Source organism: Mirounga angustirostris, unplaced genomic scaffold (assembly GCF_029215605.1).
Source record: "Mirounga angustirostris isolate CCGP_5_RB_7025 unplaced genomic scaffold, mMirAng1.0.hap1 SCAF_5, whole genome shotgun sequence".
NCBI lineage: Eukaryota > Metazoa > Chordata > Mammalia > Carnivora > Phocidae > Mirounga > Mirounga angustirostris.
Window position 1 is genome coordinate 170,020,347 of NW_026991713.1, and position 23,462 is coordinate 170,043,808.

A 23,462-nucleotide genomic window follows, 5' to 3' on the forward strand; every position below is an offset into this window, starting at 1 on the left:
GCGCTCCCGTCCATTTGGCTTCCAAGTCCTGTTGGCTGACCTCCTTGTTATTCTCCACCTGGCTGGGCCCCGGGCCAGCTCTTCTGGAACAATTACAGGAGCCTCCCTGTGGTCTAGCAGCTTCTTCTTCGGGAGGCAGGCCCTTCTATAATGCAGATCCGGTGGTGCCCCCGTACCCCCCAGGCCTTACACACTTCCACAAGGCCGGTAAAAAAAGGGATGCGGGCCGGCCCCAGGGTGCACGGCTCAGCCCTCGGCCCAGAGAACCCAGGCTGCATTTCTGCCCCACTCACCCCTTCAGCTGGGCTCTGCCCAGCCCGCTGAGCATCCTCACCGAGCGCTCATCTCACCTCCAGCCACTCCCTGTTCCTGGAACGCCCGGTCTCGGGCAGCCTCCCAGCCTTGGCACAAGTGACTCTCCTAGATCACGGTCCTGTCCTCCCCGTCCCGCTTTGCCCTGCCAACCCCAGCTGTGCTCTTCAAGTCTCCGCTTCAGAGATGGTTCTAGATTCGGTGCTGCCTTGTGCTCCCACGGCACCCTGCCTCCAGTGAACGGGGCCGCTGCTCACTGTCGGGCCCTCTTGACCTGTCCTTCTGCCTTCAGTCTTACCCCTTCCTTCATCTTCTCACCTGCCACCAAAGTGGCCTTGCTGAAACACAGCTGTGACCCATCACTCTGTTCAGATGCCCTTGAGCTCTATCAAAAATCCGCCCCACCCCTCCGGGCCCAATCCAGAGCCCCTCGGCCAGGGTGCCTTCTCTCCAGCCACGGAGAGTCCAGGCTTGATGATCATACTTAACGCTTGAGACGTCCCCTGCTAATTCACCAAGACAGCCCCCTTCCACCCTGTGCGCTCCCTGAGGCCAGGGGGTCAGTCTGCCACCTGGCCTTCCGTGCCACCTCATTGGGAGGCCACGCGGCCCCAGCGGCAGAGAAATGAGAGGAGTCTGTCACCAGACAGCAGGGCCCAGCAGTCAGGGACATGGCCTCTGCTCTGGCAAGGAAGGAGGACCTTGGCAGGCCGTCTGAGCCGGGTTTCCTGACCTCATCCCAGTGACAGCTGTAGTTGTAATTCCAAATGAGAATACGCAGAAGTTATGAGCAAGGGCCAGGCTTTTTTTTTTTTTTTTTTTTTTTTACTTATTTAAAAAGGCCTTGGTGGCAGGAATATAGTGTAAAAATCATTGGAAAAACTAAAAGGCATCGATACATATCCGAATATACACTTTGTACATAAATTACATTTCCTTTAGTCTTTCTGAGTGAGGTCCTGATTCAGCACTGAGGTCTAGTAATTCAGAGGTCCCGGGAGCTGCACGTTCAGGCCGGCATAGTCCACCATGTACATTGGCCATTGCTAGAGAGAGGGGGACAAACGGTCTGGGTTAGGACTCCGGGTGACACGGAAAGACCGCCAGACCACTGAGCAATGCTTTCTGAAGGGCCTTCTCAGATGCGATTCATTTTGAGGCACTGAAGGTCCAGAGAGGGGAACATGACCTGTCCAAGGTCACGCAGTTCACTGATGGCCATGGAGCCTGGGCTCAGGCCTTCTGACCTGTTCCCACCTATGTCCCAGGGGCTATTCATGCGGACCAGACAAAATTGAGGAGTGGCTCAGAACAGGTGGTCATCCCCACACACTCAGCCCCCTCCGGGCCTTATGCCCCAGAAAGTCTGTCCCCCTCCCTCCAGGCCGCCTCTGCCTGGCCCACAAGGCCTTCCACACTTCCGCAAGGCTCTTGGATGCGGGAAGAGCTAGGGACCCTGTGTACACACTCCTAGGTGGGGAGAAAGGTACGGCCTGAACTTTGGGTTTTTTTTCCAGGAAGCGGTTAAAGGGGGGCACGGTCAAACGATAAATCCCCAAATCATTTTCAAAGGTACTCCAATATTCTCCCCACAGGACTCAGGATTTCAAGCTAGTATTTTGAAGTCAGAAAGAACTGTCATGCGTGTGTGCCCCTCATGGGGTCTTCCTCTTGGATGGGAGAGAACCCAGGCCAACCACACGGCGGGACGGGAGGAGGCTGCAGGTGGGTCCTCCATCCATGGCTGACCGCAGTGAGGCCACCACCAACTAGCCGCTGACCCCTACTTCCCTCCTCCACACCCTGCGGGTAACACCTACACCTCACAGGGCTGTGGTGGGGCCCGGAGCTCGTGAGGTGAGTGCAGAGATTAACCTAGCCTCTGACAGCCCAGGAACCGAGAGTCTGTCTGCTCAGGGTCCTGTTCTGGCACTGCCCAGGGGAGCCCCCTACCCTCTCCCGGGCTCCCGCTTGCCCACCTGCCCAGCAGAGGTGTGACTTCCTGGCCCGGGGGCTTGTGAGCAGCCGATGACAGGGCTGGACTATCTCTTGAGGAGATCGGGCAGACGTGTCTGCAGCCCTGAGGCTGCGGAGCCCCACTCAGGGCCCAGTGCCTCCCTGCACCCCAAACCCGCGCCCCAGAGCAGACAGCCCTGCCCGCGTGCGGGGTGAAGGCCAAAGAGCCGAGCGGTCAGGTCCGGATCTGTGCAACTTTACCACGAGTGAGATCTGGTTGGTGGACGCCACGGACTCCGGGTTAGAGGATGAGGAGGAGGAAGACGAGGAGGAGGAGGAGAAGGAGTTCCCTTCGGAGACCCGCTTTCTCTTGCGCTTGGGAATGCCGCTGTCTTTGGCTGCGGGAGAAGAGGTTGCTGCTGGGTCTCGGCTTCGAACCCCTCGGGAGAAGGCTTTTGTTTTCAGGTTTCAAGCCCCCTTCTCGGCATTCAAGGCTCCAGACCCCCCCAGACCAACCCCCTCTCCCCCGCCAGCGGCCGAGGCCCAGCCCTCCAACCTCTGTCCTTAACCAGGCCCCACAGCCCCGTGGCTCTCCTCCCTGCCTTTGCTAACATGAGCCTCACCCCCCAGGTGTGCCCCCCGAGCAGGCTCAGTTCAGGCCCATGTCCTCCTTATGCCATCCCCAGACCATCCAGCCTGTGGGGGCCGGCCTCCCCAGAACTCCCAGGGCCCGGCATTCTGCAGTGAGGGGCTCGGCCTCGGGCCCTGGAGAAAGTCACTTCAAGTCACTCGGACTTGTGCCTTCATTTCCTTGCGAGTGAAATGTTGAGGGGGACCCAGGCTCCCGTGGGTAATATGCCTGGGCCCCCAGAAATACTCAGCAACTGAGAGCTGGTATCCATATTGTCGCTACTGTTAACTGTGGATGTGTGATGACCCCAACCTGAGAATGCTGACAGATGACAGTTCACAGCACGCAGTGTCCCCGGGGAAAGAGACTCAGGTTTATAGTCAGAAGTCCCAGATTCCAATTCCCATTACTGCCAACCCTTGCTGTGTGACCCCGGGCAAATCAATTAACCTCTCTGAGCCAAATGGGGAAAACCATGTGATGTGAGACTCAAAGGAGGTTACTGTGTATGAAAGAGCCCAGCACCCAGCCCAGCACATTGCAGGACTCAGCCGGGGTTCTGTTGCTGCAGAATTAAATTGATAGGAATATATGAGACTTAGAAAAAAGATCTGCAACCGTGCACCACACAAGTAGGGTTTGGTGCTTGACTGAGTGGGCCAGGTCACTGAGTAGAAACCAGACTGGGTGACAATCACATGGCATGAGGGCTGGCTGAGCCCATGAGGTGGCTGTTTGTCCAGCTGATGAAGAAAAATCAGAGGCTGGGGGGTCTGTGACTACGGCATAAACAGACATCCTGGGAAACAGAAGATTCTGGGGGCGGAAGGAGCTCAGCCAGAGAAAAGGGATTTTTGTAGGGGGCCCCACATGAACAGGAAGGCAGAGGTGCTGGCCCAAGGTCACAGCCAACCCGGGGTCACTGGAAGACCCTAAAGATGGCCATGGTGGGAGGGAGTGGTGGATGCAAGTCATGGCGTCCGCCCTCTGAGCATCTGTCCTAAACTCTCCTCCCCACGCCTCGGCAGGGCCTTCTGCATCTCTGCCTTCAACCTGGGAACAGCTCCCAAACCTGTCACCTCCCTACCCGCGAATCTGGTGCCTCACCTGGCCCCCGTGATCAGCACAGGACAGAGGGAGGTGGCTCCTGGCTGGGCTGTGCCACCCTAGGCCGTGCCGTTCCAGGGGGACCTGGACCCAGCTGGAGTTGGGGCCTCAGGTCTCAGGCCAGGATGGGGGCCCATCACGGTGCCCACTAAGCACTTGCTGGGCCTGCAGTTCGGATGGATGGCTTGAGGTGGCCACCAACCTCCCACGTGGCCCTGCCAAGCCCCTTTCCCTCTCTGGGCCTCAGCTTCCCAGCTGCACAGTGTGGTTGGGACTAGATCTGTGTATTTTAATCAGCGGTGCGCCTCCCAATCACTCTGAGGAACCTTCCGCCGTTTCTACGGTGCATCTTCTCAGGCAGAACCATGGCACCAGATGGTCTCCCAGCTTCCTGTGCACTCAAGGGTTCTAAGGGACAGTGTCTGGTGCAGGTGTGTGCCTTGCAAATGCAGGCAGAAGGGTGGGGTCCCCCCCCCCGCCCCCCGGCCCCAGCCAGTCTCGGCCATGCGGCCTGCCTCCCCCTGCTGGTCACACAGCATCCTTCTCCTCCCCCAGGTGGCTTCCATGATCCCACCGGCTGCCCCCTCCTCCTGGCTCCAGCCCGCCCCTCCTAATCTCCCGTTGATGTGACACACTCAGCCGTGCTGTGGCCGCGCCCCCTCTGGCGGGCACCTGCAGGCTCCCTGTGGACCCACTGGGCAGGGAGCACTATACCCCCTCTGGGTGGTCAGCTACCGACCGCAAGCCACCCGGACCAGATCTACCCACAGACCCTGGTCCCTGAGAGGCAGAGAGGTGGCTTTTCCAGCCTCCGCCTTACCTGGCACCTTGGCGTCATTGCAGATCTCTGCAAAAGGTCTAAAAGAAAAAGAAAGGAGGTGGCAGTTAGAAAAATGGGGTTTCCCCTCTTCCTTCCCACCTGCCCCCTGAAAATGGGCGACACCTCTCACGAGAGGAGATGCTCCCACCGCTGCTGGAGTGTGAGGTAAGACCCGGATGGAAACGGTGGGCATCCCCCCCAGACCAGGCAGTGCCCTGCCAGGCCAATCGCCCCTTGGGGCCCGCTTTCCTGGTCTAGAAGTCGAGGGTGCCGCCTGACCAAGTGGTCAGAAATGTGTGCCTAGGGATCCCCAGCTGGCTCAGTTGGTAGAGCACGTGGCTCTTGATCTCAGGGCCGTGAGTTCGAGCCCCACAGTCGGTGTAGAGATTACTTAAGTAAATAAACTTAAAAAAAGTGTGTGCCTAGATTTACAGAAGTGGATATTCATCACACTATTATTTTTTTATGTATGCGTTAATTTTTATTTTATTGTTTTACTTTTAGCATTCTTTGTATGAACCCCCCCTCCCAAATGAGATGCAGCCTAAATGTCCATCAGAAAAGGACATTATGGTCTATCTATTCAGATGACTGGTCAGTCACTAAAGGGAATCCTCAGGGACGTAGATAATGTTCGAGCGTGTACAAGACAGCCAGACAAGAAACAGCAAGTTTGGGCACCTGGGTGGCTCAGTTGGTTAAGCGACTGCCTTCGGCTCAGGTCATGATCCCGGAGTCCCGGGATCGAGTCCCGCATCGGGCTCCCTGCTCAGCGGGGAGCCTGCTTCTCCCTCTGACCCTTCCCCCTCTCATGCTCTCTCTCTATCTCATTCTCTCTCTCAAATAAACAAAATATTAAAAAAAAAAAAAAAGAAACAGCAAGTTTTATTTACTGTCTACAGATAAATACTGTATGATCTCAGTTTCATTTGCCACAAATAAAAATCTAATAGGCATTAAAAGAAACGTGGAAATGGGGAAGGAAAGTTCTAGAATGTCTTTGGCGGTTCTTTCTGGGAGGTACGCCTATGGGGGGGGTGAGCATTTTTTTGCCGTGGTTTCTTGCACTGTCTAGTAGTTGCTTCAGGGGGTGGACGGTAGGTGGGAGGGAAAATGCTTTTTATTTGAAACCCGTCTGAATCATTTCATTTTTTTTTTTTGGATATATACAAATATTTTAATTCTAAAGCGGCCAATTCTTGGTTTAGGGTTACTGCATCGGGCTCCATGCCCAGCACAGTCTTCTTGAGACTCTTTCTCCCTCTTGCTCTGCTCCCCTACCCCGCTCTCTCTTTCTCTCAAATAAATAAATAAAATCTTAAAAAAATTTAAAACATCAAGTGTAAAATTGAAAAGAAAATGTGCATAGGGGAAAAAGTTAGTGCATCATGGTATTAGGCCTGAAGAGGACAGTTACATGGTTACCTTCTTTTTTTCTACCTTTTCGTGTTTCCCAAGTTTGCTGTGTGTATTTTCTTTTTATCGAGGTATAATTTCTTTTAAAGATTTTATTCATTTATTTATTTGAGAGGGAGAGAGGGAGACAGCACAAGCAGAGGGGAGGTGCAGAGGGAGAGGGAGAAGCAGACACCCCGCTGAGCTGGGAGCCCGATGCGGGGCTCGATCCCAGAACCCTGGGATCTCAACCTGAGCCGAAGGCAGACGCTTAACGGACTGAGCCACCCAGGCGCCCCTTTATGGAGGTATAATTGACATATGACATAAAGGACATATAACTGACACATAATTGATATAATAATGCCGTGTTAGTTTCAGGTGTTCAACATAACGATTCCATATTTGTATATATTGTGAAATGATGACCATGTTAAGTCTAGTTAACATCTGTCACCATACATACAATCTTTTCTTTTTTTTAAAGATTTTTATTTATTTATTTATTTATTTGAGCGAGCGAGAGAGAACACAAAGGGAGAGTGACAGAAAGAAGCAGGCTTCCCGCTGAGCTAGGAGCCCAATGCGGGGCTCGATCCCAGGACCCTGGGATCATGACCTGAGCTGAAGGCAGAGACGCTTAACAGACTGAGTGACCCAGGCGCCCCAAGAAGATGGTCACCTAGGAAGTGGGTCCTCACCAGACCCTGAATCTGCCACCACCTTGATCTTGGACTTCCCAGTTTCCGGAACTGTGAGAAGTCCATGTGTGTTGTTTATAAGCCTCCTGATCTGTAGTATTGTGTTACAGTGACCCGGATGGAGTGAGAGAGCTGGGTTTGTGTCCCAGCTGACCCACCATGAAGATGAGAGTGTTAAGCTATCTGTCTCTTGGAATCTGGGCAAGCAAGAGGCACCAGTCTGTCTGTCTGTCCATCTGTCTCCGTCTCTCTCGTCTCCTGGCTGGGACTGCTTTGGGAATTTCCCCACCGGATGCAAGCAGTCCCCTCTCCCATGGCCCCGGCCCATTGTGCCCACCCCGCGCTGGGTGCTGGGGGCACTCACTGGAGCTGGTTGATGATGACCATGCGCACGTGCTCTCGGGCCTTCAGGATCTTCTCCAGCCGGTGGATGTCGTACGTGTTGGGGTTCCGGAAAGGGATGTCGTCAGGCAGGCCCGTGACCTCGACGGCGTCTGGGCTGTCCCGGATCAGTTTGTACGGGACCAGCACAGGCCTGTTCAGGCCCAGGGCCTCGCCTACAAGACACGGTGGGTCAGCGCGAGGGGAAGAGGTCCCCTGTGAGAGGCCACGCCCCCCGGGGAAAGGGCTGGATCCTGGCATGGTCCAGCTTGGCGGCCACCGTACTACAGAGTTTAAAAATCAATACACACACCTTCTTTTTTTCTTTAAATCCACTTAGCAAAACTATAAACCTAATACCCAGTGCTGGCAATAAAACAGGCACTTTGGCGCGTGCCTGGTGCCATGTTAAGTGTGCGTACCCAGAACTGATAAACAAGAGATGTGATATCTGCTTAAGATCTACTATTATGGTAGGAAAACTACAAAGTCCTTACTTAAGTTATTTATGGATGACAGGATAGGGTGCCTTGGGTGTGTTTTAAAAAATTCCGAAGTGTGTACATGGACACTGAAGAAGTCAGGTTGGCAAAATGTTGGTGATCCCAGGGGCTGGCTTTGGGTGACGTGGCAGGTCACCAATACCCATTTTCGTCCGTGTCTGAATTTTGATTTCACAATGACAAGTGAAAGAGCCGACCCCACCAAACACCAGCAGAGTCGCTTCTCCCTCTCAGAACGAAACCCCAACTCCTCGTTAGGCCTGCCCGCCCCTCCCTGTGCACTGGGGGCCTCCCCCGGCTGCTTACCCCAGGCCCTCTGGCCTCCTTGCTGGTCCCCAGTCACCCAGCTGTCCCTGCTGCCCGGCAAGCTCTTCCTGGAATGTGTGTCCCCTCCTGACATTTGAGTCTCTAGTCTTGGCTAACGCACGTCCCATCCTCCCAGGGGCATTCCTGCCCCACCCCCCAGGCAACCCCTTATCCTGCTACTGTTTTGTCTTCTCCGTTATCACTCTCTGAAATTCTATTTAAAAATATTTTTTATTACGTCCGTCTCCCTGCTACAATGCAAAATGGAAATAATACTAAATTCATCAAATAAAACGTAATGTATACAGAGCATCTAGCGTAGCTTGGCACTCAATGATCTAGAAAGCTCGACTGTAACCATGTTATTATTATTATTAAGATTTTATTTTATTTTTGAGAATTTATTTTTGGGCGCCTGGGTGGCTCAGTCGTTAAGCGGCTGCCTTCGGCTCAGGTCATGATCCCAGGGCCCTGGGATCGAGCCCTGCATCGGGCTCCCTGCTCCACGGGAAGCCTGCTTCTCCCTCTCCCACTCCCACTGCTTGTATTCCCTCTCTCATGTCTCTCTCTGTTAAATAAATAAATAAAATCTTTAAACAAAACAAAACAAAAAAAAAGAATTTATTTTTAAGTAATCTCTACACCCAAGGTGGGGCTCGAACCTGTGACCCTGAGATCAAGAGTCGCACGCTCCACCCACTGAGCCAGCCAGGCGCCCAGTAACCATATTATTAATTGTCCCAACTGGGCTCTGCCCTGGCACCCTGGGTGCCTTCACCTAGCATCGCATGGCCCTTACCTATTCCCTGACCACCTCCCTGCACAGATTCCGAGCCCCAGGATGGCAGGGATCGGACGCCCTCCCCCAGAGTCCTCACGGCTAAGTGTGAGTTGGGCAGATGCACAAACAAGCACTTGGCCGTGGGCCATGCATGGCCTCTGCCGCAAGGCCCAGCCCTAGAGCAGCGGAAATGCTGACCTGCAATCTCTGCCCTGGGCGCCCCAGATGGGTTCTTTCCCAGTGTTCGGACGGGGAAATGAGGGGTCAGCTCCCACCAGTCACCGGCAGGGCAGCTGGGGGTGGAACTGGAGGCGGCCAAGGCTGGCTGTAGAGGGAGGGGCTGCCCAGGAAGGCTGGCCCCACAGACCCTGCCCCACAGACCCTACTCCTCATGCACTGACCGTATTTCTCATTGAAGAGCTCCTTCACCTGCTCGCGGAGGATCACCTTCTCCCCTAGTCTGTTGGCGTCATCTTCATCTACGAGAGGAAGACAAGGCGGCCGTGAAGGTGGGCACGGGCCGGCCCCTGGACGGACTCCCATGTGGCATCCCCTGCCCACCGCGTTAATATCAGGCAGCTTTGTTCCTGGCCGTGGTTGTCTGTTCATCAATCCATCCGTCCCCCCTTCCTATATCAGCTGTTCGAGCGTGCTCTCAGAAGGCAGGCAGGGGCTTCTGATGGATGGGGTGGGGTGGGAAGAACTGGCCCAGGCCGGTCTGTTGGATGTGGCAGAAGCACGGGGTGGTGCCAAGGTCACTGGCTGCCAGAAACTCACCCCGGCTGCCTGGATGATCCTGAGCCCGAGGCTCGTGACCGGGGAGACAGGAACGCTGCGGGAGCATGGGGGCTGCACACTCTCCCCACCCAGGGCCCAGGGCAGACCTCCGTGGACACCTGCTGTTGGACCCTGGGCTCCCCTCACCCGTCTTCGGTCTAAAGTGGCAGTGGGCCAGGTGAGCCGTGAGACAGGGCCTGGGCCGGGCCGGGAACGTGGAGGGTGTGGATGGGATGCAGGGGTCCTGGGGGCAGAGGGGCCTGATGGGCTCGTGCCCTGGGCTGGGGAGGGAGCTGGAGTTCCAAGAAGGGTGCCCTGAGCTGGCCGGGCCTCCGGCAGACAGGGGTGGGAGTGGAGTGGAAGCAGGCGGGGAGCCAGGGCCTGGGAGATGTGGGGCAGAACAGACAGAATGGGTTTGTGGAGAAAAACAACTCCTGTTTTAATCTGGAAAATCTCACAGAACTCAGTTCAAGTTCGGAGGCCAATGCAGGAACTCTGCAGCCCCGCCAGGGAGGAACCTCCCTTCCCAGTCCGCCTGCTGCCCCTGCTGCAGGCCCGCCGTGCCTTGTGTGGTCCCGGTCATGCCCACGCTCCCGACTCTGGAACGAGATCTGCCACATCTCAGAGTTTCTGCATATGTCTCTTCAACCATGACCATCCAGCCACCCAGGTGCTCCTGACACCCTGCATCCCAGGGTCCTCCCTCTCGGGGGAAGTAATGGCCCCATCAGTCGGACCAAGACACTGAACTGAGCCCCCCTTAGAGGCCTCCTTCTTCCCACAACCCCCAAAAACACAGCCCTTCCGGATGGTCTTCAGGACCCCACCGTGGCCAAGAGTCAGCCTGACCCTTCTCCAGGTCCTGAGTGGGCAACCTGACAGAGCCCTGGTCCCAAGGGCCACCCAGAGCCTGTGGGGAGGTGGCAGACGCTGTCCATCTCCCCCTTGGCCACCAGGCATTCCTCTGGTGCCAGGATTCCGCACAGACATGGCGGCACCCACAGGACAGGGCAGTATGGCCTGGATTCCCATCGGTGATGCCGGCAGCTCTCCTGGGCACGAGCACGGCCACCCCTCACCACAGCCAAGGACACCAGAGGCTCAGAGAGGTCAAGCAACTTCCCCAAGACCACACAGCTGCCAAGTGCCAGGAACAGTCCATCTGTCTGACCAAGAGCCCCGGGTTCCCCGAGATCTCTGTTTCCCCGTCTGTAGAAGGAAGGGTTGATCCTCAGGTTGTTTCCTCTAAATCTCTTGTCCTATCAGCTCACAGTCCGGAATCCCTGTCTCCTTGGGGCCCGGGGCGGGGCCGACACAGCCGGACCCCACAAAGCCGGCTGGGTTGAAAGGCAGTGCACGGCCCCTCAAGGACGGGCCCTGTAAGTGGCGGCTGCTGTGGCTGGGGACACGGCCGTGTCGTGTCTCCTCTCCCCTGCCTTGGCCTGGAGGCTCCGGCGGCTGTGTGGGTGAGGGGTGCACACCGCGCAGGCCTGAGCCTCACACGGCCCTCGCCCTGGCAGAGGCCACACCAGGCCCCAGAAGGGCAGAGAACCTGAAGCCACGCACCTGGGCTCCTGCTAGCCCTGCCGTGCGGGCGTCGTGGGATGTCCCCTCTCGGTGCTCTTGCTCACTGTCTTGACACGACATTTGTCTGGGCCCAAGATTTCACGAAGACCATCCCATCTGGATGTGGTGCTGCCCCTGGGCATTTAGCAGAGGACAGAAACACAGCCCGGGTCCAGGGCAAGGGATGGTGAGGGACGCTTGGTGACCCACCGGCCTTGATAACTATCAGTGCAGGGCACGTGGGGGGAACCTAACCCAGCTGGGAATCAGGGAGGGCTTCCCAGAGGAGGTGCTGCTGCTGGGTATTAAGCACCTCCTATGTGCACAGCGCCAGGCCTCAGAAAGGGTGCCTCTTGGCTCCTCTCCCCTCTTCGTTTTTACTGATTACTTTTTTAATTTTTAAAAAGTCTTAATTTTTTTGTTTTTATTTAATTTGGAGGAAGGGAGTTCCATTTTTTCTTAAAGGTACTTTTTTTTTTAAGATTTTATTTATTTGTCAGAGAGAGAGACACAGTGAGAGAGGGAACACAAGCAGGGGGAGTGGGAGAGGGAGAAGCAGGCTTCCCGCGGAGCAGGGAGCCCGATGCGGGGCTCGATCCCAGGACCCTGGGCTCATGACCCGAGCCAAAGGCAGACACTTAACGACTGAGCCACCCAGGTGCCCCATTAATGGTACATTTTTGAGTGAAACAGGCGAGGGTAGATTCTGGTGTGGGCTGGAGGGGAGAGAGCCCCTGCCCCGTCTGGGGGCTCACAGGAAATGGGAGGCAGCTCCTTGAGGTGCATGGGCAAAGTCGAACCACAGGTGGAGACCCCCCCAGCCCCCCGTCCCGTGTCCCTGCTCTAGCCCTGAGGGGGAGAGCCAGGCTCCCTGCTGGCCTGGGGCTTCGGTGGGAGCAGCTGTCCTGCTAGCCTGGGCTGGGGCAGGACAGGCCCCGGGGAGCTTTTCCCTCTGGGTCTGGTCTGCTTGTGGGCAAAACAAAGACCAGGAAACTCCCTCCGAGAACACGGGGTGGGGCAGAGAGCACAGTCACTGTGGGCCGTGTAGGGCTTCGGCCATAAACCCAGTCTGAAGGGCAGCCGGGAGTTAAGAGTGTTTACTTGGCTATCTGACAGCTGGGGTTCAAATCCTGTTATTAGCTCGTGACCTTGAACAATTCTCCGAACCACTGGATTTCCTCGTTTGGAAAGTCACTACCACGACAGGGGAGACCAGGTGGGGCTGCCGTTGAGAACCCAGTGCCTGGCATGGCCCTGGGGCCGGTTTTACTGTTCTGAAGCCTGAGTCACCAAACCTATTCGGGGGGACCGGTCTGAGCTCCCCTGAACCCAGGCTGGCTATAAGAACACTGACCCGGGGGCGCCTGGGTGGCTCAGTTGGTTAAGCGACTGCCTTCGGCTCAGGTCATGATCCTGGAGTCCCTGGGTCAAGTCCCGCATCGGGCTCCCTGCTCGGCAGGGAGTCTGCTTCTCCCTCTGACCCTCCTCCTTCTCATGCTCGCTGTCTCTCATTCTCTCTCTCTCAAATAAATAAATAAAATCTTAAAACAAAACAAAACAAAACAAAAAAAACACCGACCGGTGTTGGCAAACATTTCAGAATGTTCTCCATTTGGAGAGTCACTGTTGGGGCTCCATGTGGAGTGTGGGTCCCCCCAGTGTACCTCCCTGAATGCCTGCCTGCAGCGGGGAGGAAGGGGGTCCCCAGGGCCTGTGACACGGGGGTCCCTGGCTCAGCAGACTGCAAGGCAATCTTGATTCTACCCCTAATGCTATGTGATGTTTGGAACGTCACTCCACCTCTCTGGGCCTGTTTCCACATCCCTCAGATGGGACTCCTGGCCTGCCAGGAGGATCCCATGGTGTCACAGATAAAAACGGTGAAGGCCCCCCGCCATCACAGTCAGGTTGTCGCTGACGCTATTAGATCAATGTTTCCATTACCCTGGAGTCTCGGGGAATTAAGCTTCACGTATGAGACTCTTCCCGATAACGGATGCTTAACTTCTCCAATCTCCTGGGTTTGTCGTACCCATTGTGGGCAGGCCGTTTACTAAAATGCATCAAGTACCCCTTTCTTAGGTAGCACATGGTGGGGCAGAGTGTGGGGGGGGAGAGGTTGACTTGAACCCCCCACCCCGGGGCAGCAACATGCTTCAAGGGCAGGCCCACCCTGTCGGCATTTCTGCCCCCCTTGCTGCTCATTCCAGTTTATTGGTCTCTGTCACTCCGTCTGCCCCAATAGCTCTCATCTGGTTGTTTCTAATCTGCCGTCTGTTAGCTTGAGGATTAACTGAATTTTGCCTGGGGGAAGAAAGCAACCAAGCTTACTAAATCACAGCCAAGCTGGGTACACAATTAGAAACCAGAGGGCTCGGGGTGCTTGCTGTCTGCGATGGCCCCACAGCCCTCTCCCCAGGGGCAAAGTACGAGAACCGCGAACAGCCGGGGGCCTCTCTCCACCAGCTTGAGGTCCACAGCTCGGATTGGTGTCTGTACGCTGACATTCAGGATGGTAAGGGGCCAGGAGGAGCCCGCAGCAAGGGACGGGCTGCTCGGAGGGGGACAATTCCCCCTCTCCCAGCTCTTCCGCGGGACCCCTCCTCTCTGCCAGGCCTGGGCTGGGTGATCCAGGCATCACGCAGACCCTCAAGCGAACAGAGGGTGGATGTCCACAGGGATCCCCACGTTGATGGGACAGCTGCCCCCGCTTGTCCCCTGCTCGGGCTCTGCAGCTTGCACACGTCCCTTTCCGGGCTCCGGACCTTCATCAAAGTGAGAAGGCATGCTCAGCTTCACCTTTTCACTCCCTCTCAGCCCGGCACGCAGGTGCAGCGGGAATTCTGTCATTGGTTTTAGAGGTGGAGAAACTGAGGCTCAGAGAGGCCACGCATGCATGGCAGCGGGGTGGACGGCCTCGCCCCCGTGCCCGCTCTCGGAGAACACACCCCAGAGAAACTTCTTACACGTGCCAAAGGAAATATGGCCAAGAGCCCTAACAGCACTCTTATTAACAGGAAATCCACGAAGCCACCCGAGTGGCCGAGGACAGCAGAGTGGCGCGGTCACCTGCCGGAACCGCACGGAGCAGTGGACGCGAGCTGGCTCGGCGTCGCATGTCAGAATCACCTTACATAAGGCCGAGTAGGAAAAGCAAGTCCAGACTTGACACACGAGGACACGCCTCGCTTGTAAAAGTAAAAAGTGGGGCTCCTGAGTGGCGCAGTCGGTTAAGTGGCCGACACCTGGTTTCAGCTCAGGTCGTGATCTCAGGGTCGTGAGATGGAGCCCCAAGTCAGGCTCTGCACTCAGCGGGGAGTCTGCTTGAGATTCTCCCTCACCTTCTCCCTCTGCCCCTCCCCGACCCCTCTCTGAAATAAATATATATATCTTAGGGAAAAAAAAAAAGGAAAAAGCATGCAAAAGGAAACAATTTTGGTTTCGGCAAATATTACACGTAATAAAGCCACTTAAGAAGTCGGCCTGTGAAGAGTGAGTTAACCTCAGATATACCAGATGATTTTCCCTATACGTACGTACCAACGATAAAGTTTAATTTAGAAATTAGGCACAGTAAGAGATGAACAACTCTAACGATAAAACAGAATTATGACAACGTACTGTATTATATAATAAAAGTCACGTGAACGTGGTCTATTTCTCTCTGAAAATATCTAATTGTATTGTACTTCCCCTTCTTGTGATGATGTAAGAGGATAAAACGCCTACATGGGGAAAAGAAGTGAGGTGGGTGATGCAGACATCAGGATGTGGCATTAGGCTACTATTGACCTTCTGGAGCTCTATCGGAAGGACAGTCATCTGCTTCTGGACTGCAGTTGACCGCGGGTGGCCGAAACGCAGAAAATGAATCCGCGGATAAGGGAAACCGGCTGTATTTGTTCTGGAGAGAGGAGGGCAGGATGAGGGAGAACACGGGGGCGGAGGGCACATTATGGGCGCTGTTCTAATTCTTGGATGGTGGTGGGCTCACGGGGTTCAGTGCAGTATTGATTAACAAGTAGACCCATGGGCAGGAATACGAACAAAAGAATAAAAAATGAATGCGTGCTATGTGCACTGTGGTATCCTAGAGTGGATTCTGGAACGTAAAAAACATTTAGTGCAGGAACTCACAAAATCTAAATATAAAGCCTGCAGTTTCGTTATACGTATTGTACCGATCAAGGTTGAATTCTTAGTGTTGACAGAGGTACGCGGTTCTGCCGACCCTGCATGGGTCAAAGGGTATATTTGGGGATTCTGTGTGATCTTTGCAATTCTTTGGCAATTAAAAATTATTGCAAAATTAAAAAATTATATCAATCAATGGAACGATGGTCACATGCAGGGGATGGTCAATGGCACAGTGGGTCCCGAACCAGGGATCAGGACTGATCTGGTCAGTGCATGAGGTCTAATGGGACCGGGAGAAGGGAGGGAAGAAAGCAAGCCTTCTCCCCCAGAGTCTCCTTGGACAGGCTCTGTGCCCACATCCATCCATCTCCCTTCCCCTCCCTGGGGCCCAGCTTTGTGACCTCTAGCTGACGGGCTGCACACAAAGGTTTGGAATAATGGCTGATGGGGCTGGCTGGCTGGAGCCTCCCCTGGTGGGGCTACCAGGCCCTTCTTCTGCCGTCTCAGCAGCTGGACACTGGGGTACAGACCCCACATCTGCTGAGGACCAGCCCACCGGAGACTGGGACTGGAAATTTGCCCTTCACTCCTCGCGACAAGCCTGACTTCTAGGTGTTATGGTCCCCATTTTACAGATAAGGATACTGAGGCTCACAGGAGTCAAGGTGCCTGCCCAACGTCACCAAGGCCACAAGGTCTGTGATCAGTGGCACTAACAGTAAAACCCGGGTCTCTCTGACCCCTGGGTACTGCTTTCCCATTTGGGAACAACCCAGCACCTTCTCAGGGGCCTTCTTACAAACTTGAACCTGTCAGCCAGGCTTGGCAGATTAAACACCAGGTCTTCTTGTGGGGGTTCATCCAGGATCCTGGCGCCAGCCACGCACATGGCCCTCCCCAAGGGAAATCGCCTCCTTCTCTCTCCTCTCCCATTCCCTCCTCCGAGGTCCCAGCTACGTGGCAGACATCACTGACGTCACTGACCCAGGGCCGGCCAGGTCCTGGGCTGAACTGTGGCCATGACCAGCCAGGCACAGAATGCCACGCACTGAGCCTGATGAGCAGGACAAGAGCGCCCCTCCTGGGAAGGATGGACAGACCTGGGCACTTGGCTGCATCTCTGCTGCATCACCGGGGGTGGGCGGCTGATTTCAAGGACACAATCCAGTGGTTCTACCACAGCAGCTCGTGCTGCAGCCGAACACACGAGAATGGTCGCTCCCTGTCGGCCGAGACCTGTCTGCTTTCAACCATGTGCGCACGGTTAAAGCCCCAGCGCCTGCCATGATGCCCGACACTACGGACGCTCCGTAAGTAAGGGTTAGAGAGACCAAGCTCTTGCGCGCTGGGCACTGTTCTCGCAACTCCGCAGGGATTCATTCCCTTAATCTTTCCAACAACCCTCGGTGGCTGGGCCTGTGACTACCTCCGTTATACAGACAAGGAAACTGAGGCACGGAGAGACAGCCACCTGGCCCGGGTTACACGGCGAGTAAGCGGGGGCTGGGACTGGCCCCAGATCCAGACGTCTAACTAGCTGGCACGAGAACACGATGTCCAAAACCCAGGCTTATGATCGTGCTGACTGTATCAGGACCTTGTTTCTGTGCTCGGGGGAGGGAAGAAAGAGCAGGTCCTCCTACCCTGTCCACACTGCAGGTTTCTCTCCGCGTCTCTGCGCCCCCAACCCCCAAAACCCACATTTCCAACTGCCTCTCAGAGCACCTTTGATTTTGCACGTCCCTAAGCAGCCTCTCCAGGGCTCCTTCAAACCTGGCCCTCCTCTCTGGGCTTTCCTTCTCTGGGGTCCCCCTCCTGGACGCCCAGGAGAGAAACCGCGGCTGCTTCCAATCCCGGAGCAGGCTGAGTCGTGACCCCCAAGCTGTCCCCGTCCTAGTCCCTGGAGCCTGTGATTACGTTTCTTGACACGACAGAAAGACACTGGCTGGTGTGACTAAGGTAAAGATCTTGAGATGGGGAGGTTATCCTGGGTTAGCCAAGTGGGCCCTAAATGTAATCACTGGAGTCCTTCTAAGAAGGAGGCAAGAAGGTCAAAGGGCAGGAGTTGGGCCGACAGAAGCAGAGTCAGCGTGAAAAGCTTTGAAGCTGGAGGAGAGGCCACATGCTGAGGAATGCAGGGGGTTTCTAGAAGCTGGGAAAGACAAGAGCCTCCAGAGGGAACCTGCCCCGTTGACACCCTGACTTCAGCCCGGTAAGACTCACCTCGGATCTCTTACCTCTACAGCTCTAAAGGGAAAAAAATATGTGTGTGGCTTTAAGCCACTATGTTGGGGTAATCTGGTTGGGCAGCCACAGGAAACCCGGGCCAACCCCATGTGACCCTTCGAGCCGAGATCATGACCTGAGCCAAAATCAAGAGTCAGACGCTTTACTGACTGTGCCACCCAGGTGCCCCAAAAGTCAACGTTCTCATCCAGCCTCACACAATCTGCCTTCTCTCCCCATTTTCACCTCATCTCCTACCACTTCCCCCACCTGCTTCCTCTGACACCCCTGGCAGGTGACCCCAGGGCCTTTGCAGTCGTTCTCTCTGCCTGCACTGCTGTTCCCTAGCCCCCTGGCTCTCTACCACCCCAAAGGCCCTCCCTGGCCACCGCCTAGCTCATGTTGCAACCCCCTAAAAATAACCCCAACCTCCCCCATCCGCTTTCCCACTTCTCCCGAGCACACATCTGACACACTTTTACACTTTGTGCATGACTCTCTGCATTCACACCAGGAGGTCAGCGCCATGAGACAGGATTGTTGTTTTTTTTTTTTTAACTGGTGTTGAGCAAAAGCCCAGCATCCAGCCCAGTGCCTGGCTCCACAGACACCCCAGAAGTACGCAGTGCCTGAGCTCCCGAAGGGGAATGTCCCACTCCCCATGCCTGCTGTGGGCTTTAGGACAGGGCTGCCTGTCCCCTACTCCCCACTCCCACCACGAGGCCTCTTTTGTCCCCAGACCCCTCCCTAGCAGGTTGGAAAGATGGAGTCCACCCAGTCAACCCCATGTGCTGAACCACACTTAGCCCCCACGCCCCCGGCTCAGAGATGCATTTCTTGGCCAGAGAGAACTTCTGTTCCGCACGCCGGGCCTGGTGACCCTTCGAGCCCATCTCAATCCAGCCCAAATAAAGGTGCTGGTTGTTCCTGTGAGCTTGGGTGGTCCCAGCTGGGGAACCAGTTTCGGTGTGGTTTTCTGGAATGTTGCAAAAAAGTCTGAAGCCCCCCCGCCCTGCTGCTCCCTTCTGGGGAGCCCCCCAGCTCTAGGAACCACAGGGTCCCCCTCCCCAACCAGCAGGGCTCAGGGAGGACAGGGCTAGGGACCACTAACCCAACCCAGGGGCGGGATGGGGCTGTGGGGACCCAGCTGGGTCCCCACGGGCCAGGAAAAGGTAGGGGCCTCCCAACATGACATTGTTCAGCCTCTCCCTGGAAGAAAGGAGGCAGTGGGCCAATGGCACGGGGCCTGGCAGCCCGGCTGGGCATCTGCCCACAAAGGCCTCCGGGCCCCGTCCTGCAGATGCCACAGCATTTCCTGGGAAGGCAGCAGGGACACTGTTACTGGAGCCTAATTAACAAAGAAAAGCAGAGATAATTAAGTGAAGAAACATGTGGCTGGCGCTGGAACGGGGATATCTTTAGAAACTCGAGAAAGGATGGCTTTATTTTGAGCTCTCAAGAGCGGGACAGCGTCGGAAGGGTGGAGAGGGGGTGGGGAGGGCCCACAGATCGGGGGGGCCGGGGCCAGAGGAGCAGGTGGGTGTGTGTGACCACACCGGGAGGAGGAAATGACCCTCGGGGCGGCTGAAGGGAGGAGGGCAGGGGGACCGCGGAGGCGTCCCCGCTCCGTGTGACCTGGAGGGGTCTAGAGACTGGAGGTTCACTTATCCCCGATCACACAGCTCAGAAGTGGCATCAGTTCCTGAGGGGGCCGAAGGGGACTCACCACTGCCGCCCCCTCCCCTCTCATTCTGTGCTGAGAGCAGCCCCATGCCGGCCCCCTTCTCCAGGAAGCCCACTCGGCATAGCACCTGCTGAGTGACAGGAGCCCCCACAGAGAGACCTGGCAGTGCCCCCCACCTCTCCCCCTGCAAACAGGATCTCAGCCCTCTGCTTGAGAGGCCCTTCGCCCACCCCACAGCTGAGCTTCTCACGCGGGGCGTCGGGCCGAGCTGGGGGTGTGATGCTGGGGGCGTGACGCGGGTCAAGTGGGATGATTTCTTTTCCTCAGCAGAACGTAACTGAACACGGTTCCTTCAGTCAAAATTAATCTTAAGTGCAGAGTTTTGGGAGCAGACCATGTGCGGACTTCCGAGATAGAGCATGGGGGGCGCCCCCCTGGAAACTTCGGCCCCCCTGGAAACTGCAGGGGTGCTGGGGCTCCGGCCGCGGGGGACGTCAGCGGAAGAGCTTGCCAAGGCCGGGTCTGCAGGGTCTAGTCCACGCTGCAAAGCCAGGCCTTCCAGGCCCTCCACGCTCCGCCTGGCCGGCCTCTCGACCTCTCGACCTTGCCACCTCCCGCGCGCGCGACGGGCCACCTGGTCCTCCCCTCCCTGCCCTGGCTATGCGCCCCAGGACGGCCCCGGCATGGGACCTTCCCGCTTTACAAGGAGGGAAACCGAGGCCCAGGCAGGCAAACCTGACTTGCTGGAGTCACACAGGAAGTCGGCAGCTCTGCTCTGTCTCTGGGACCCGGAGCCCCTGCTCTGGGGTGGGGAGTGGGGAGGGGGGGGCCTGCTTCTTGGCTTCTGGCTGCTCATCAGAGAGTCCCCTGGAGCTGGCAGGGAGGGCCGCACCGCTGGGGTGGGGTTGGGGGGGCCTGGGTCCCGGGGGAACTGCGTTTGCCCAGGAGGGAGCTGGGAGGCACTGGGAAGTGATGAGGTGGATGAGGACCCTCCCTCTGCGCCCTTCCTGGTTCTCAAAGGCTAGGGTTCCCTTTCTCCAGGCAGGTGACAGTTAAGCCAAAGGCGGCTCCTGCTGAGAAGTGGCTGCTCGATCTCCACTCAAATGCCCCCAGTGACGGGGAGTTCACTACCCAACAAGGCACTTTTTTTGCCCACTGCTATTTGAGAATAGTTCTAGAATGTTATTGCCTTGATCCCTCTGGTGTCTCCCAGAAGGGCTCCCACTCTCAGCTCTTCTTACCAGCAAATTCCTCCACCTCTTTTCCTCGGGCTCCGCCTCCCTCTGTTCCTTCACAGACTCTTTTCCTGCAAGGTCCCTTGGAGGTCAGTGTGCCCCCTGGGCCGTCTCTGCTGGCGACACACTGGTCTGAGGGGTGGCGGCAGTTGCCACCTTCCCACGGGCCCTGCCCGGCCCATCGCCACCCTGCGCTAAAGCACCGATCTGGTCCCACTAATGCTATGGGCCCCTGGATGTTTCATGGGCCCGGAGACCCAGCCTGGGGCCTGGGTACCACCATCACCCTTCTGGAACTTTCCGCCTGGCCTCCCTCCCCTCCCTCCCACACCGATGCCACCTCTAGATCCTAGCACCACCCACCTCCTCTGGGTCCTGCCGCCGGCCGCCTGGGGTCAGCCTCCTCAACCCTCCCCTGGCCTCACTGGCCCAGTTCTGCTTTTCCAATCCACCCCTGGTGGGTGGAAGCCTGGTTACCATGGTAATTGTAAGACAACGCAAATCTGATCCTATCATTTTGTTGACTGAAAAAGAAAACCTCCAATGCTACAAGCTAAAGCTTGAGTCACCAGCAAAGTTTTGGTCCAGGCCTTTTCTAATTCTGGCCTCATTGTTTCGCTATCCTCCTCCTCCACCACCCACCACTCCCCGCTGAGGCTCCTCAAGAGCACAGACCTGGGTATGATTTGGGCCCCTGCTAACCCAGGCTGCCTCTTGCAGCCTCAGTGTGCTCAGCCGTGAAATGGGCATGACCACGGCGTCTACCTGACAGGCTTGCGAAGGGCTCCATGAGGCCGTGTGAGAGACACAGGGCCTGGCATGTGTGGGCGCTCAGCAAGAGATGGACACAGCTCTGCCTTTGTGGGTGCCACCCCCTCAGCCTGGAATTCCTGCTCCCTTTTCCACCTGGGGAAGGTCAGCTTGCTGGGGAGCTTTCCCTGGCCCCAGATTCAGGTGGTCTCCTGGCAGGGAGCTAGGTCTCCAGGGGGAGAAAGGCTGGTCTTTGCCTGTAGGTGGCACTGAGCTCATGGTGCCTGGGGCTTGGGACACCCACTCTGCTCCCGTCACATTTCCTAGGGATCAACCCGCAGGCAGACATGCCTTCCAAGCCCCTGGCCCTCCATGCCTCGACCTGCTGTCCTCCACCAGCCACATCTAAACCTCTTGGTCATCCACAGTGGGGGCCCCTCCATGGTAGCCCACATCGGGATAGACGGGACTGTCCCTTCCATCTTTCTAGCCCTTGCCTCTAGGACCTGACTCCACCAGTCTCTCATCCCCACGGGAACCCACAGCCCCCGCCCCATCACCTCCCTGTCCCCCTAGGAGGAGTTGGCAGGGGCTCCTGCACCAGCTCTCAGCTCCCCTCTTGCACCCATCCTGCTTCTTGGGGGGAGGGGGCGGCGGTGTCCCTCCTCTTGCCCCTCCCCACCCCCATCACTCATTTCTCTAAAATCACGCTGTGGCTATTCTTACCTCTAAAACCCGCTCCTGATCCCATTTCAGTCGGCAGACCCGCCCCACCTCTCTCCTGGCCCTGGTGCGACCCATTTCTCTGCTCTCATTCCCTCCTAATCCACTCGGGTCCCCTCCCCGGAATGGCTCCTAACCCCACTGCCCATGACCTCTGGGGGTGGCTCAACCCCGTGGGCCAGGCCAGTCTCAGGTCTCCTCCCGTATTTGACCTTGCACGCAGTATCTGGCTCAGGTGGCCACTCTCCGAGTTTCTCACTTGGCTTCTGGCCATCTGTCTCTCCCCATCTCTCCAACACCCGAATGCAGGAGGGCCCAGGGCTCATCCTTGGACCCCTCCGAATTGTCCACACTCATCCCCACGGTGATCCAGCTTCCTGACTGAAACACGCTACATGTGGAATGGCCCCCACCTGCATGTCTCCAGCAAGATGCTCTCTCTGATTTATAGATCTGCCTGTCCAACTCGGCCACTTGGGTGTCTAATTTGGTGACATTCAGATGCTGACCCCTCTCGCCCACTAGCTGCTCAGGACAAACTCTTTTGCTCACACCCCACACTCACTGCATCAGCAATCCTGTTAGCCCTACTTCCAAAATATGTCCAGGGCCCCTGGGCCTTTGCACTGACTCCCTCCCTAGATGCTTCGACTGGGATTTCTACATGGCTCATACCCTCACTTCTTTCAGGTCTTAACTCCTGCTGACCTATCTGAAATTGTCCTTTTGACAGGCCTATCTGTGTTGTATGTCTCCATGGCACTTGTCACTATCAAATATATTGCTCTTTGTCCTTATTTATCTTATTTATCTCCCTCATTAGAAAATAAGCTCCATGAGGGTAGAGATTTTTTGTCTACTTTGTATTCCTAGATTCTGCTTGCCATAAAACAGGCAAAATATATATATATATGTATATATATACATACATACATATATATATATTTAAATTTATTTGAGAGAGAGAGAGCGAGAGAGAGAGAGAGAGGGCGCACAAATGGGGGAAGGAGCAGGAGAGGGAGAAGCAGACTCCCTGCTGAGCAGGGAGCGTGATGCGGGGCTCGATCCCAGGACCCTGAGATCACGACCTGAGACGAAGGCAGACACTTAACCGCGTGAGCCACGCAAACGCCCTTATATATAATTTTTTTAAAGTAATCTCTACACCCAAGGTGGGGCTCGAATTCACAACCCCGAGATCAAGAGCCGCACACTTTTCTGACAATATATTTTTGTTGTGCATATACATAAACCCAAAGGATTAACTGTGAGCCTAAAGGGTGAGAGAGGCAGGGCCCATGTTAGAGATGCTGGCAGCCAGAAGGGGGAGCAAAGAGCGACCCAGTGTGGATGAAAGCTTGGAGAGGCACGGGCACAAGCTGTGTGACCTTCAGTGAGTTTCTTAACCTCTCTGAAACTCAGTTTCTTCCTGTAAGATTGGTTATTGGGGGAGATACCGTGCGCTGCTATG

At 56.1% G+C, this 23,462-nt stretch overlaps 1 protein-coding gene across 9 annotated transcripts in view; it reads right to left on the reverse strand.

The window, feature by feature from the left end:
- Nucleotides 1–877: 877 nt before the first annotated feature.
- GTF2IRD1 (GTF2I repeat domain containing 1) overlaps nucleotides 878–23,462 on the reverse strand; it is a 103,079-nt gene continuing 80,494 nt past the window's right edge. For 3 of the 9 annotated variants that reach the window (XM_045875505.3, XM_064593091.1, XM_064593090.1), the window contains exons 23-27: nucleotides 9,295–9,372; nucleotides 7,287–7,479; nucleotides 4,827–4,864; nucleotides 2,530–2,666; nucleotides 883–1,358 (exon numbers count right to left, since the gene is read on the reverse strand). In XM_045875505.3, coding sequence (XP_045731461.1) covers nucleotides 1,290–1,358; nucleotides 2,530–2,666; nucleotides 4,827–4,864; nucleotides 7,287–7,479; nucleotides 9,295–9,372 — 515 coding nt within the window. In that variant the 3' untranslated portion in view covers nucleotides 883–1,289. Of the gene's footprint in view, nucleotides 1,359–2,529; nucleotides 2,667–4,826; nucleotides 4,865–7,286; nucleotides 7,480–9,294; nucleotides 9,373–23,462 lie in introns of all 9 variants that reach the window. The other 6 variants (XM_045875506.3, XM_064593092.1, XM_064593089.1 and 3 more) reach the window with 5 other exon arrangements.